The sequence below is a fragment of the Manacus candei genome, unplaced genomic scaffold (genome assembly GCF_025592945.1).
Source record: "Manacus candei isolate 608988 ecotype Guabito, Panama unplaced genomic scaffold, ASM2559294v1 h1tg000022l, whole genome shotgun sequence".
In the NCBI taxonomy this organism is placed as follows: Eukaryota; Metazoa; Chordata; class Aves; order Passeriformes; family Pipridae; genus Manacus; species Manacus candei.
In genome coordinates, this window is record NW_026138070.1 from 681507 (window position 1) to 695320 (window position 13814).

The window sequence follows — 13814 nt, forward strand, 5'->3', positions numbered from 1 at the left end:
ACCCTCCCACCTGTGTCCCTTCCAGTGATGCCAGACAAGGGGCTGTCACCCCAGGAGCACCCTCCTGGCCACCCTGCTGGCTGCCACAGCCCCAGGAGATGGATTCGGGGACGGAAGCAGCGAGTCTGGTTACCTCGGAGGAATTTTGCGTGGCATGCGATCTTCTGAGGGCTTTGCAACAACAGATAAGAGCAAGTGTCCTTCAGAATAAATAGCAGCGTGTAGGAGTTGCTGTTGTCTTGGCAACGCAGCGTGATGTGCCCGGCGCGGCGGCGGGGATGGATGCGGCAGCGCGTGGCACGGCCAGCGGCAGGACCACCCGGCCCTCCCCTGCCGACCCTCAGACCCCCACCCTGAACCAGCACCCTGCCGAGGCAGGGCAGCCAGAGAGACACGTCCCAAAGGCACCCTGGGAGCAGGGACATATCCTGCCTGGAGCTCCTGCCACCGTGTCCTTGCCCCAGAAAACCTGGGCTGTTCCACGAGAGCCTGCTGCAACTGGCACAGCACGGCACGGCACGGCACGGCTCGGCACAGCACGGCACAGCGCCCGGGGAGCCCCCGCCTCTCCACCTCCCTGCCGCCCAAACAGGCAGGAGAGCATCGGGAGCCTCCTGGGAGCGTGAGCACAAAGTCACCACTGCTCAGAGCCTGGGAGGGCGTTCCAGCCTCTCCAAGACATCAAACAGCTCAAACACCTCTCCAGTGGCACAAGCTGCCCCTCACTGGAGGCAGAGCAGAGCCAGAGGATCCTCCACTGCTCCCACCACAAGGGATCACTCCCTAACTGCACCCAAAGAGAGGCTCTGGCATAGGGAAGGGAGCACATTGTCCAGACACACACGTAGCACCCATCTGCCTTGGTCTGGGGGCACAGAGCCAGCCCCGGCTGGGAGCACGTGTGGGCCAGAGAGATACATTGGGAAAGGCCTTGGTTATGCTGCTCACTCAGGAATCAGGGATTTGGTTATTCCTGATACCCCCATAAACACATACAAGCTTTCTTGCAAAGAGATTTGGGGAGCGTGGGCAATTTTCACATTACTTCTTTTCCCATCTTGGAGGTACATGGGAATGTTATCCCAAAATACTTCTCAAACTCAAGGAAAAATTCAGTAAAACTCTGGAACTGGGTTGGAAAAAGAAATGCATAGCAGAGATATTCGAGATGAACTCCCTTCCTTGCTCTCCTCATCCGAGGCCTTTGCTCCCACCAACCACAAATTCACTCCCGTGGCTCTGTGGATAGCGAGGCAGCCACACTCCCACCCAGGAAGGGGAACTTCTACAGATATTTACCTGCCAGAAGCACAAGAGCAGATTCCAAGGAAACCACCGAGCAAATGACATGGATCGGGCACAGCAGGCACTCTGGGACTCTGCTGAGTCCATCTGTTCCAAAGGTGACGGAGCAGTGGGTGTCAAAGGTGCCACTGCAGAGGCTGGAGCCACTGCAGCCTCCACACCCAACACAACACCTTTCAGAGCCCTCCTCTGTATGAAACCCCTTCCTGAATCCTTCCAGCTGCAGCCATGTGCTTTGAAGAGAAGGACAGTTGGCACTTGAGAGGGAGATTAATTTCAAGGATGCTGGAGGACACGAGCTCGCCGCTGCCTTCGGCAGTCGGGAAGAGGCTGCCGTGGAACTCAGCTGCTGCCGCCACTGCACACGTGGTGCCAACCTCCACGTGCAGGGAGGGAAAGCAGGAGTATCCAGCATGAAGTGGGACAGAAGAGTGCCCACCCCAGTGCCAGGGACCTTCAGAGGATGGTGGCACCTTGGGGAGCCCTGATACTGCAGACAGGACACAGGTTAATCCAGCGCACCCACTGAGCTCCCAGAAACCCCAGCTCTGGTAACGTGTCTGAGAATTAACTGGGATCATGGCTTTGACAAACATCGAAACACCACCCGTCAGCACTAACCCACTTCCCCGAAGCCTCAAAGGCTCACTCGAGTGCAGTCCCTTTCATAAGGTCCTTGTTTGCTCTCCAGCACCAGCCCCTTTCTCCCCTGCCTGTGGAGACACTTCACAGGAGCATTAACTGCAGAATAGGCTGATTTTTAATGCAGAATTATACAAGTGGAGCCATTCTTCCATTTCATGCCTCCCGTTAGCTAATCTATCGGTATTGCTCAGGGAATCAAGGTTATGTCCTTGTTGGGCTGATTTACGAACTCTGAGCATTTCATATCTCCAAACACTGAGCGAGGCAGAGACAGAAATATTCCTGTGAATGCCTGGAGCAGGAGCAGGAGCTGTGGTCAAAGAGATGGGGTGATGTTTGCTCGAGCCAGGCATGACACGGCAGGGAAGTGGGTGCCATGCTCTGCCATGCTCTAGGAAAAGCATCCTTGGCAGTGTGGCTGTGTGTCCTACAAAGGCGTTCGGAGCACGGCACGTTATGAGAGTACGTGCAGGAACTCTGCATACGGAATAGAATGAGGCCGCTGCATCCCACGGGTGACTTTCACGCTGGAGCAGGAGGAAGAGGGGAAAACTTCAGTGGCAGATACTTGGCCTGCAATTGTTTGTCCTCGCTGAGGTGGGGACTGCAGCCCCAACCGCAGCCGCTCTCCTCTCCATCCCGCTGTCCTGTGCAACAATCCCTGCAGTGCAGCAACTGTCCTTTGCTGTCGCACTACCAACCACTGCCAGGGAAATAGAGCATTGCTGTCCTGCATTCCAGGCTGGACTGGGACCCTCCCTAGGGCTGGGAGGGGGGAAGATGTATGTTCCTATCCAAGGGCAGCATGGCTGGGTGCCAAAAGGCACGTGACAAGTTACACCATGCGATCAGCAGGAGACCTTGTGGACCATCCCAGTGGGGCACCCAGCATGTCCTACACCACACCACCAGTGTCAGTGGCACCACTGGGACCTTTCTGAGCCATGTTCTGCTCTGGGATGAGTCGCTCTGATCCCAGACCCAGTGAGAACTGGGAACATACTATTTACTGTGCCATCTGTAGCCCCAACTTCTTCCAAGATAATTACAAATTTGTGAAAATATGGTTGCCAAGCTCTTTAAAGCCAGGACTGGGACTTAAGGCACAAAGGCTGACACATAGTAGCACCTAAGTAAATTAAATGTGCCACATCACTACCTATCTATATTACAGACCTGAGCTTCAGGATTACCTGCTAATAAAAGTGATATTTAAAACAAGTCCTAAGTTCCTCCGCTGCCCCCTTCTCCCCACAAGTAATTAAACTGACGCTGCTTCCCGCAGCGGAGGGGATGGGATTTATCACGGAGGGAAATCAGCAGAGGGTGAAATAGGTAGAATCCTCATTGCCACGCTGCCACAGCCTGGCAGACAGCAAACACCCACTGCCTTGGGAAAAGGGGGCGGAAAGGGGTCAGCTGGGGCTGGGGAGTCAGCGGTGCCCCCAGGATGGAAATGCCAGGATGGAGGTGGCTGGATCCATCCCTGGCTGTGCCTGGGGAGCCGTGAGAGGGGGGCAGGAGGGCAGCCGCGGTGGAGGGGAGCTGCTCGCTCTTCTGCCTCTGCCTTGAGCTCACCCAGCTGCAAATAAACAATTTTACCATTTGAATAGCCGCGAGTGCGGAAGGCATAATTAATACCCAGCGGTACCATCAGCCAATGTGCTGATGCGGGAGGTGCAGCCCTGCCAACGCCGTCAGCGCTCAGCTCTGGCGCTGCAGCGGCCTCGGCTGCTCTCACCTCCGGGCCCGTCCTTTGCTGGAGGCACAGGAAGGGCAAAGCCCCAGTGCAGGTGCCTGGGGTTGGTGCTGGAGCCCACCAGCATGGGACCCCTCTGGCACATCCCACCCCTGCACCGTGGGAAGACTCAGGGTCTGGCAGAGCAATGTGGGAGAGAGAAAAATGGAGTGGACAACAGTGGATGCACGTGGCATTGCTGCGAAGGCAAGAGCTGGTTGGCTCTACATTCCCACTTGCTGCCAAAGCCAAGCCAATCTTTAACCCTAGGTTTCAAGTTCAGTTCCCATTTCAAAGACTGTAAAGGACACTGACAGGACACAGGGTCCAGTGCCTGCAGCCAGCCTGGGGATGAGTATGAGAGCTGAGCTTACACAGTGAGCTGGCCAACACCACCCATGATGGCCAGCCCAGCTCACCTTGCTCTAGAAAGGGCATGACATCTGCTGTAGAATGTGCCCACGGTGGGCACAGTGTGGGTGCTGCTGCAGCATCCCCCTCAGTGGGCAGGGTGTGGGTGCTGCTGGAGCATCCCCCTCAGTGGGCAGGGTGTGGGTGCTGCTGGAGCATCCCCCTCAGTGGGCAGGGTGTGGGTGCTGCTGGAGCATCCCCCTCAGTGGGCAAGGTGTGGGTGCTGCTGGAGCATCCCCCTCAGTGGGCACGGCGCAGCCGCTGCTTCCCCCGCCGCCGCCCGGCCGGCAAACACTGGGTGCATTTAGCGTGGCAGGGCTGGACAGTGGGGCATTTCATCAACCCGGCGGCAAAAACACTCAGCTTTTGTCCCGCCCGGATAAAGGGGGTTTGTGAGCACTGGCTTTCCAGCCCAAACCTGCACCTGTCGCCAAGTTACTCCACTTGTCCCCCACTGAGCTCTGTGCCAGGGCTGGGGACCAGGCAGCAATAAGAGCTCCAGCTCAGACACAACTTGCTGGGAAGTTTCAGATTTCCACACCCACCAAAATCTTGTTGAAAAGCCACAGCTTCAAGCTCTGCTATTGCTGGTACTAAAAACAATTCATAAACCGAAGGAAATCAGGGTTTCCCCCCTTATTTTAGCTTCCTCTTAAACCTCCTCGTGTATTCCACCTCCTCACGGGCACCACAAAATCACTGCCCAGGCTTTACATGCTGACACCAACCTGGGAGGTCCCAGCACACAGGATGGTGCTGCCCTCTCCCATCCCCATCACAGGAGCAGAAAACACTCCTCCATGTACCAAAACCATGGAAAAACCGGTCTGCTGAGGAAATGCGACTGCAATGAGCATGTTAAACCCAGAGCTTGGAGATCGTCCCTAATGCTGCCCACAATAAATAAGGCCAGTGGCTGGGCAGGATGGTGCATTTCCCTGCAGCCACCAGCCAAGGAATTTCTGCTTTCCCTCTTTTGCTCGTGAATTTTCTTCCTTTGCCACATGTCTGCCATCCTTCAGGATCATCAGGCCTCCTCCTTGGACAAAGGGACCACCGCACTGGGGTGTCCAAGCAGGATGCAATGCCCAAACGCTGTGGGATGTGATGGGATCGGATGGAAGAATGAGGCTCTCCCCACCAGGATTGCAATAATCCTGCTCGATCTCAGACTAGAGCTGGAGCCTTATGAGGGGTTTCCCTCCTCTGAATGCATATCCACAAAGTGATTCTAAGAGACAGCGACTAATTCAACCCAGCCCTCCGCTCTGAAGGACCTACAGAGAGGAAAACCGTGGCACAAGCTACAGGTTACACCACCCTTTAACCCTGCCACTTCCTGGGTAAATAATCTTATTTTCTAAATGAATGTGCCCAAGAGCATCATTACAATGAATGCAGGAAATGCTCTGATCTAAAAAAATAAGGTAAGTTGGCTTAGTACATCTAAAGCAGTAGCTTAATGAGCTTTAAAACAAAATAATTAAAAGAGGTCTGTGGCACTGTTGTAACACAATGTGTCTTTGCAGGAGCTGTGCATCGGGGCCCACTGCAGCATCTGTATCAACGGGAAAGACCACCAACCATGGAACACAATCAGGAGAATATATCTCCTAATGGGATTTTTTATGATGAGCTCCCAAAGAGCCCTGCTTTCCCAGGAGCAAAGATAAACACTGACCCGCTGGAAGTGTCTGGAAGACCAGCACAGGGCCCAGCTGACCCCTTCCCATGGCAAAGGTTGGATGTCTGCATAGGGAAATCCGACTAACTCAGGTCTTCACTCCAGCACCGTGGTCTCCTGGTGGAGCTGCTCTCAATTTGCAGTGGAGATCCAGTGGAGATCTCACTCCACTGGACCTGTCTTTCTCCCAAGAAGTCCTTGGCAGCCCAGGGATGCATAGGCTGCCGGGAAACCTCAGCAGCCATCCCCAGGAATGAACACAGGAAACATGTCAAGAGTTTCAAAAGCTCCTGAAACTCTTACAGAAATGGAGGTGAGAGGAATGAAGCCTCTGAAAGCAGAGAGAGGCACAGATGGCTTTTATGGAGCAAGAAATACAATGGGAAAAAATGGAGCAGCAGAGCTCTCTTTGAAGGTGTGAAATGTCAGCAGGGAAGCCAGGAGAAAGCCAAGGCCTTGAGCTGGGAGCTGGGAGCTCAGCACAGGGCTGTGTTGCTTGGCTGAGGCTCCAGCTGCAGCACAGTGCTGGGGAGCTCCCAGCCCCCTGCTCCCGAGAGAGCACCAGCTCTGCCCAGCCCCTCCTGGGGACATCCCACTGCCAGAGAAGGCTCAGTGTGACACACAGCACAGAGAAATGTGAACAGCCCAAAAAGATGTTGAAAAAGCCAAGCCAAAATAGAAAGCAAAAGCAGCGGAAATGAACTCTGGGGCAAAGACTCTTGATCCTGTCACAGAGAGTTTTAAATCCCCTTTTAGCACCAAGCAATTTCTTTTCCACAAAGAAGAGCCTTTCTCCCTGCCATGGCCACCTCACTGCATATACAGCATCCAGCCAGCTCACAGGCTCTCCCATTCCACCCATGGCAAAATCCTGGTGGATCAAGGTGATGGTGAGGAGAAGTCTCCAGCACCTCAAGAACACCGTGCCACTGGGGGCAAGTCCCACAAGTCAGGAATCACTGTGCTCTGCATCTCATTAAAAAAACAATAATCCCCTTTGTGGGAGAGATTAAACTTTCGGAGCATCATCTCTGACGGGTCAGCAGCAAGGGATGACCTCCTGCATCCCTCAGTATCTCAGCTTCCTTCAAAGGCCCCTGAGCCAGCAGCCTCACTTCCACTCCTCATCCATCAAAATTAGCAAAATTGATTTTGCCAGAGAATATGCCACTTTGACAGGAACCCAGAGTAAGTCCTGAGTACATTATGCTGGAGGAGCAGAGCCTCTTACAAAGCCCAGAAACAAGAAGATGAGTAACTCATCCTTGTCCTTCCCACGGAAAACTGGAAAACCCATGAATGGCAGATACTTGTAGAAAAAGGGCTGATTCTCTTTGGGAGCTCTTCCTAAAATAACACATCCGGACTTTCCCTACATAACATCCCACCGCTGCAGACTCAGCCGTGCTTTGGCTCTGGCCGAGCAGAGGCAGAGCTGACCACGCTCCCAGCGGGATGCACGGCCTCATCTCCCGGCATTAATCACCCATGTTCTGGTGGGTCCTTAAGTGGATGTCCTCATCCATGTCAATTAACTGACGCTTCATTACTCGAGTGCTGCAGACGAGCAGAGATGCTATCGCGGGCTCTGGGAGCAGGGCTGAGGTCACGCACGGGACTCCGGCAATTATGGAACGTGTCCCTGAGGAAGCCGTGCTTGCAGGAGGCTCGGCTCACCAGGCAGGCAAATCCCAGGGGGAATAACCCAGGCTCCCCCCAACCTTGTCACATCTTCAACCTGAATGACGTGCAGTCAAGTGGCAACATCAATTAGTGCCGTTTGCTCTCACCGGCGCCTCGAACGCCGCTGAGCAGCGAGTCCCCGGCCCTCCCACGCTGAGCACAGCAGCTCTGCACAGCTCCTAAGCCAGCAATACACAGCCACATTCCCAACTTATAGGGCCATAAACCATGGCTGGAGTTTCTCCTGACCATCCCGGGATGCTGCAGAAGAGGCACAGCCAATACCCTCGTGGACAGGAGCCGTCGATCCCCAACAAGCCTTAACTGAGCACCACAAATCCACTCTCCCGCCTGGCACATGCAGTCCCTCATACGGTCTGTGCTGTGCTGCTGGTGTCCCACAGCACCCAGTCACCCCTCACCGTGGGTCTCTGCGCCAGCATGTCCCCATCCCCTTGCTTCTCTTGTGCTAGGGCACATGCCCTCCAGTGAGCTCCTGTTTTTCCACCTTGAGGATCCAAACTTGTCTCTCTCTTGCAGGAAGCACCTCGCCACTCCCAGACATGTTGTTTTTGAAGCAACTTCTCCTCAGCCTTTATTTGGAAGTCAGTGGAGTTGGCAGCTCTGGCACCACAGACAGGCCAGGGAACCTTCACTGCTCCCACCCTGCCACAGCTAAGCCTCATCCCATGGATGCTTCAGCCGGGGTCCGGAGCAGCTCTGCAGCCAAGGCTCCGCTTTTCCTGCCTGCCAGCTTCTGCAGTAGGAGATGAAGAGTCCTTTCCATACCCACAGAGATGCTGCGCCAGGGAACGGCTTCTGCTCCCAAAGGTTTTGGCTCACGGGGACACAGCAGCCACTGGCAGAAGGGACACGGTGCCGCCGGGATGCTCCAACACTGCCAGGAAAGCAGAGCCGCCGAGAAAGACCTTCAGAGCAAACTTCAACAAAAATCATCGCATGTCAAAGCGTATCTCCTGCCTACGCATCATCTCCAAGTCACAAGGAGACATTTTGCAGATCAGAGTTGGAAATGAGCACTTTGTGAATGACTGGCTTTATTTATTTTTTTAAGTCCTCAGGCAAGTCCCAGGGGGTGCTTTGGCCTCCAGCCCCGGACACACAGTGCCTGCAGACCCTGTCCCTGCCCGTCTCCATGGAGCTGCTCATCCACCTCCAGCCAAGCTGTGTCTCTCCTCCTTTTCTCACTGTTGCTTGGGACCAGAAATGCCAAATCCCTCAGCACTGCTGGAAGACACATCCAGCTGCACTTGAGGTATGTCCCCACCCTGCTCCCAGAGCACCCCGTCCAGCAGCCCTGGTCCCAGGTGAACGTGCCTCTGCACAGCACCCAGCCCTGCCACCATGCCAGGGGCAGCATGGGCGCTTTGCCTCCAGCCTGGGCAGCCGTGTGAGACAGTGGGGGGAGATGGAGCCAAAATGCCCATCGGTTCCTGCTGTGTCCCCACAGAAGGTGCTGAAAGGAGGCTTTAGTGCGGCGTCACCTCGCAGAGCCAGAGAAAGCAACTGAGAAACCCAGAGAGCAGGAGAGATTCAGCAGCAGACAAAACCTCATTTCACAAGGAATCCTCATAAAACCAAATTAATGTTGAAGGATGAAGGCAGGTAAACCTCCCACGGTTAAGTTCAGGCCACTGAGACTCAGTTTAAATCTCTCAGCAGTTCTGATTTAATCAATGCATTTCCAAGTGAAATTAGATGAAGTACATCTCCATCACAGGAAATTATATAAGCTATCAAAGTCTGTAGGTGCAGGTCCAGGTAAGAAGAGCCACAGGAAATATTCATATCAACTTGAATTCCATTTTTAAGGACATAGTTCAGGTCCAGAGTTTAACATTATTTCAGTGAAAAAAGTCACTCTGATGAAAACAGTGAGCCAAGGCAAGGAAGGGCCAAGCAGCAGCTTTGGGAGCATCCCCTGGAAAACCTGCAGTGGCTGCTGGGACACAGGGTTTGGCCAGAAACCCCCTCCCAGCAGTGCCACCCAGCACAGTGAGGGAAGGAAGATGGAAGGAAAGATGGAAAGAAAGACAGAAGGAAAACCCCTTTGTTTTAAAGGAAGGGGTGAAAGCACCAATGAGGCAGCTCCATCCACTGATCCCACCCAACACACTCAGCCTCCAGGAATTATCCTGCTAGAAGAGTTTTGCTGTCAAAACCAAACTCTGTTGGGCTTGTCACCTACTTGGTGACCACCAGCTGCCAAGGAGAACAACAGGCACCACAACCCAGAGCAGAGCAGCTCCCGCTCCTCTGGCTCAGCACATTGATTCCCGTAATCTTTCCTCCCAGTCCTTCTCCCATTAGCTATATTTAAAGACTTAGGCATGCATACATTTCCATAATGAACCTCAGACCTGTCGGAAGTCCCATGGATTATTCACCCCCTACAAAGCTGTCCTTGGGAGCCACTGGCAGTGCTCACCACCACCCTGTATACGTGTGCACCCTACAGATACTGAGGTAAATAAGCCACGCTGAGAGAGCTCGCAGATCAGGCTGAGTGAGGGAAGATGGGAACCAGGCTGGAGAGCTGGCCTCTGCCTTGCTGCCATTCCCTGTTCCAGGCTGGGCTCTGAAGGAACATCAGCAACTCCTCCTTTCCAGCAGATGACCATTACATAAGGCAGAGCCAAGCCGCGGTGCCCCAGTGCCGGGAGCAGCCGGACCAACAGCTCGCCCGTCCTGTGTCCCGCACGCCAAGGGCTGGCAGGGTGGCTGTGCCATGGGGCAGCCTCCAGCATCCCAGGCAAGCGTCAGCACCACGACAGCTCCCACCCGTCACCCCACCGGAGACACCACAAAGGCAATGCCGTGGCTCCGGCGTTATTACAACAATTATTCATGCTCTGGGAAGTGCTGCCGGGGCCCCGCGCCACTCCCCTCGCTCATGAGGGAAATTGCTGCCGGCGCGAGGTACGAACCGCTGCATAAAAGCGCAGTTTATTCAAGCATTATTGTGGCTGTTAAGTATCATAGCCGGTGACACCAGATGAATTTCTGTGGCAATCAATCCACCTGGGAGCAGCCAGCTCAGCCCCTGTGTGGATGCGGGATGAGTAAGGACTCCTCAGTGGAGGCCATTAACTCCCACTGCTTACTGCTCTCATTACTTCCCAGACTGCAAGGCTTGCATCTTTGACAAGCGGCTGAATCTACATTTGACAGCATGAACCTGATGAGTGAAATTCATGGAAAATGTTTGCTTTGGCAGTAACTACAAGGCCCATAAAGTTTCCTCGGAGCCAATGCGCAGGGATGTATGCCTTTTAATGAGTTGTTTTATACAATCGCCGAGAAATTGCAAGCGGTGGTTTTACTCCTACTGCAAATCACTCCGGAGCTCGATGCTGTGAGAACCGTGGCATATTGTTTAAAACATTATATTCGCAGCTATGGAGGGGAAGTCCTCGGCGGCGCTGGCAGCCGGCACACCGCAGAAGGTGCCGTGCCCTCGCAGGCGCGCAGGCACTGACGCAGGCGTGTGCACGCACACGTATGTCCCCGCACACGCGGGGAGCGACAGGGCCACCGCCGTCCCCACAAAGAACAGACTTTGCCCCGCAGCACCCACACCTGCCGAGGGCGGTGCAGGGCTGGAGCATCCCTAGGACCTCGCAGGGGCTTTCAGGGCAACGCTGCTCACCCAGCCCCGCTCCAAAATGGAGAGCAGCAGCTCCCCTTCACATGAACCGAATAATTCTGAGCGATGCAGTTGCACAGGTCTTGCCCTCCCCAGCAGAGGACTGCAGCTCAACGCGAGGTCAGGCACTGCTCCTGCCCCAGGGCGAAAGGGATCCGACTTGAAAGGAGCAGCAGGGTACCATCTCCCTGCCGCAGGCAGCCGCTCCAGGCAGAGGCTGTGCAGGGTGAAACAGGCACTGCAAAGCTTCACTGCTTCTCCTGGAGCTATTTTTCTAGTACTCTTCAAGAAAATGAGGAGAAATGACATGGGAAATGTCAGAAATAAAGCCAGAAGCAATTAGAGTTATAGAGAAGGGAGAGCAGCAGGCAAGGTTAGCAGTAAAGTTATCTCTTATTAAAAATAAAACAGGGAGGGACTGGAAGCTGATGAGGTGGTGGAGAGGACAGCCTGGCGCTGGGGATCCAGGATGAACAGCACAGAAATTTACAAGGCGAATGAATCGAGGAGGGAAGCAAGCAGAGGGCTCCCATTTCCATTTGCTAAACTCTGCTCAAAAATAACAAAGCAGAGGGCATCCTCTGTTCCCAGCATTACAGCCTTCTGTCGCTCCAGCCCTGGGAAATGGGCTTTTCACCTGCCAAGGATAAATCCAGACACGAGGCACCCTAAAAAAACGTTCAGGTGCTTTCCCCAGGAGGAATTCCTAAGGTCACTACATCACCACGGACTCTGTCCTTCCCACACACAGCAGCACATCCTTGGCGGACAGACAAACAGACATCTCTGGCGGCAGCGTGAAGGTGCTCACGTGCCCGGGCCATCAGGGTGCACCAGCCAAGGGCACGGGACAAAGCTCGGGGAACGAGAGCCGGCTCGCCACGTGCCGCTGGAATACACGGCACGGCACACGCGAGGGTAACAGAGAGGCCGAGGGCCTCCCCCAACTCCTCGGCACAGACAAAACCTCAGTTCAGGTTTCACCCTCCAGGACTCCATCCACAGCTCGGGCAGACGGACAAAGCCTCCAGTGACTCGCCAGGGGTGACGGACAAAAGCCTCTCGCATCACCGCTCGCTGCCCGCGGCGCTCGGGGGGCCCTGCCCGCCTCCCTCCGTGTCCCCGAGCCACAGCCACGATCTGCTGGAGCGCAGGGGCGTGGGGGGCAGCGCGGGCTCGTGGGCTCCCCGAGGTGCTGCGTGGGGTGCGGGTGGTGGCGGGGCTCCATCCACCCATCCATCCATCTGCTCACCCCGCAGCCCCCTGGGCACCCAGTCCTGCTCTTTTTGGGGAGCAGCCGCAGGGCCTGGCACGACCTGCAGTAGTGGGGTGGCTGCTCGGGACCCCTCGCCTTGGGACCCCTCTCGCAGGAGCAGGTGACGTGCCAGAACCACCGTCCCGTTCGGCAGAGGGAGGTTTGGGGTTTAGCCCCTGCCTCACACAACCGCTCAAATCCCGGACTTTCTAAACACAAAACCGGGTTGGGGGGAGCGGAACGGATCGCGGATCTCACTTTTCCTTAGGGTCTCACTTGTTTAACCCGCTGCTGCTTTCACTCGATTCCACCGAGATGGGCTTAAACCACCAAACCCCAGGTACTGCTGTGGCTCCGGGGCCGCGCACAGGCAGGGGCCGGGGCTCTCCAGCCACAGCACCATGGAAATAATAAGATTTCGGCTCAGATGACTTCGCAGCGGTAATGAAAATGTGTTACGTAACAGTTTGCCTCCGTCTCCTCTGCTTTGCAATTCTCGATTAATCTCCCAAACACATCCATCCATACGTCCATCCATTCATCCATCCATCCATCCGCCCGCATCCCGGTAGCCCCCCCGGCCCCTTCCCCCGAGCGGCCCCCGCCGGGGCGGCCAGAGGGGAGCGAGCAGCCGGGAGGGGACAGGGAGCGCGGATCCATCTCCCGGGCAGGGCGGGCGAGCGGGGCGGGGGAGCCGGGCGGGGGGAGCCCGGCACCGCGCGGAGCGAGAACCGGCCGCGCTCCCCGGACGCGCCGGCAGCCTCCGCTACACCGCGTGCTCGCCGCTCCGCTCCGCACACCGCTCCCCATCCCGCTCCCCACCCCGCTCCCCATCCCTCTCCCCGCTCCCCGCTCCAAGTTCACGATTTAACTCCGCCGCTCCCCGAGCGCGCCCGGCGGCGGGATGCGCCCGGCGCTGCCCCGCGGGGCCGCCGCTCCCCGGCCCTACCTGCTTCCCGGGAGCCGTCGCATCCACATCGTCACGTCTCGGCCCGGCCCGGCCCGGCGGGGCTCAGCGCCTCAGCGCTCCATCCGGGCGCGCCGCCCCGCGCCCGCGGCGGCGCTCAGCGGCGGGGCAGGCGGCGGCCGGCGGGGCGGGCATGCCCGGCGGCGGGGACGGGGACGGGGGTCGCTGCTCCGGTGCCCCGGCCCCTCAGCGCCGGCGGGGCAGCTGCGCGCCCGCGGAGGATGCGCGCCCCATGCGCGGCTTGGTGTGGCTCGGCTCGGCTCGGTGCAGTTCACCGGGGCTCGGCTCGGCGCAGTTCAGTGGGGCTCAGCTCAGCTCGGCTCGGCTCGGCTCGGCTCGGCGCGGCGGGGTTGGGCGCGCGCGCGTCTGTGCGCGCACTCGCGGGGCGGGGGCGGGGGGCCGCGGCGCGGGGAAGTTGCGCGGGGCGGAGGCGGGGGCGGAGCGCGGCCCCTCCGCGCC

At 56.7% G+C, this 13814-nt stretch overlaps 1 protein-coding gene across 1 annotated transcript in view; it reads right to left on the reverse strand.

Annotated features, from left to right (window-relative positions):
- AJAP1 (adherens junctions associated protein 1) overlaps nt 1-13424 on the reverse strand; it is a 36187-nt gene extending 22763 nt beyond the window's left edge. Inside the window, exon 1 of the mRNA XM_051786273.1 lies at nt 13338-13424. Within this exon, the coding sequence (XP_051642233.1) occupies nt 13338-13366 (29 nt within the window). The 5' untranslated portion in view covers nt 13367-13424. The remainder of the gene's footprint in view (nt 1-13337) is intronic.
- Nucleotides 13425-13814: the final 390 nt, after the last annotated feature.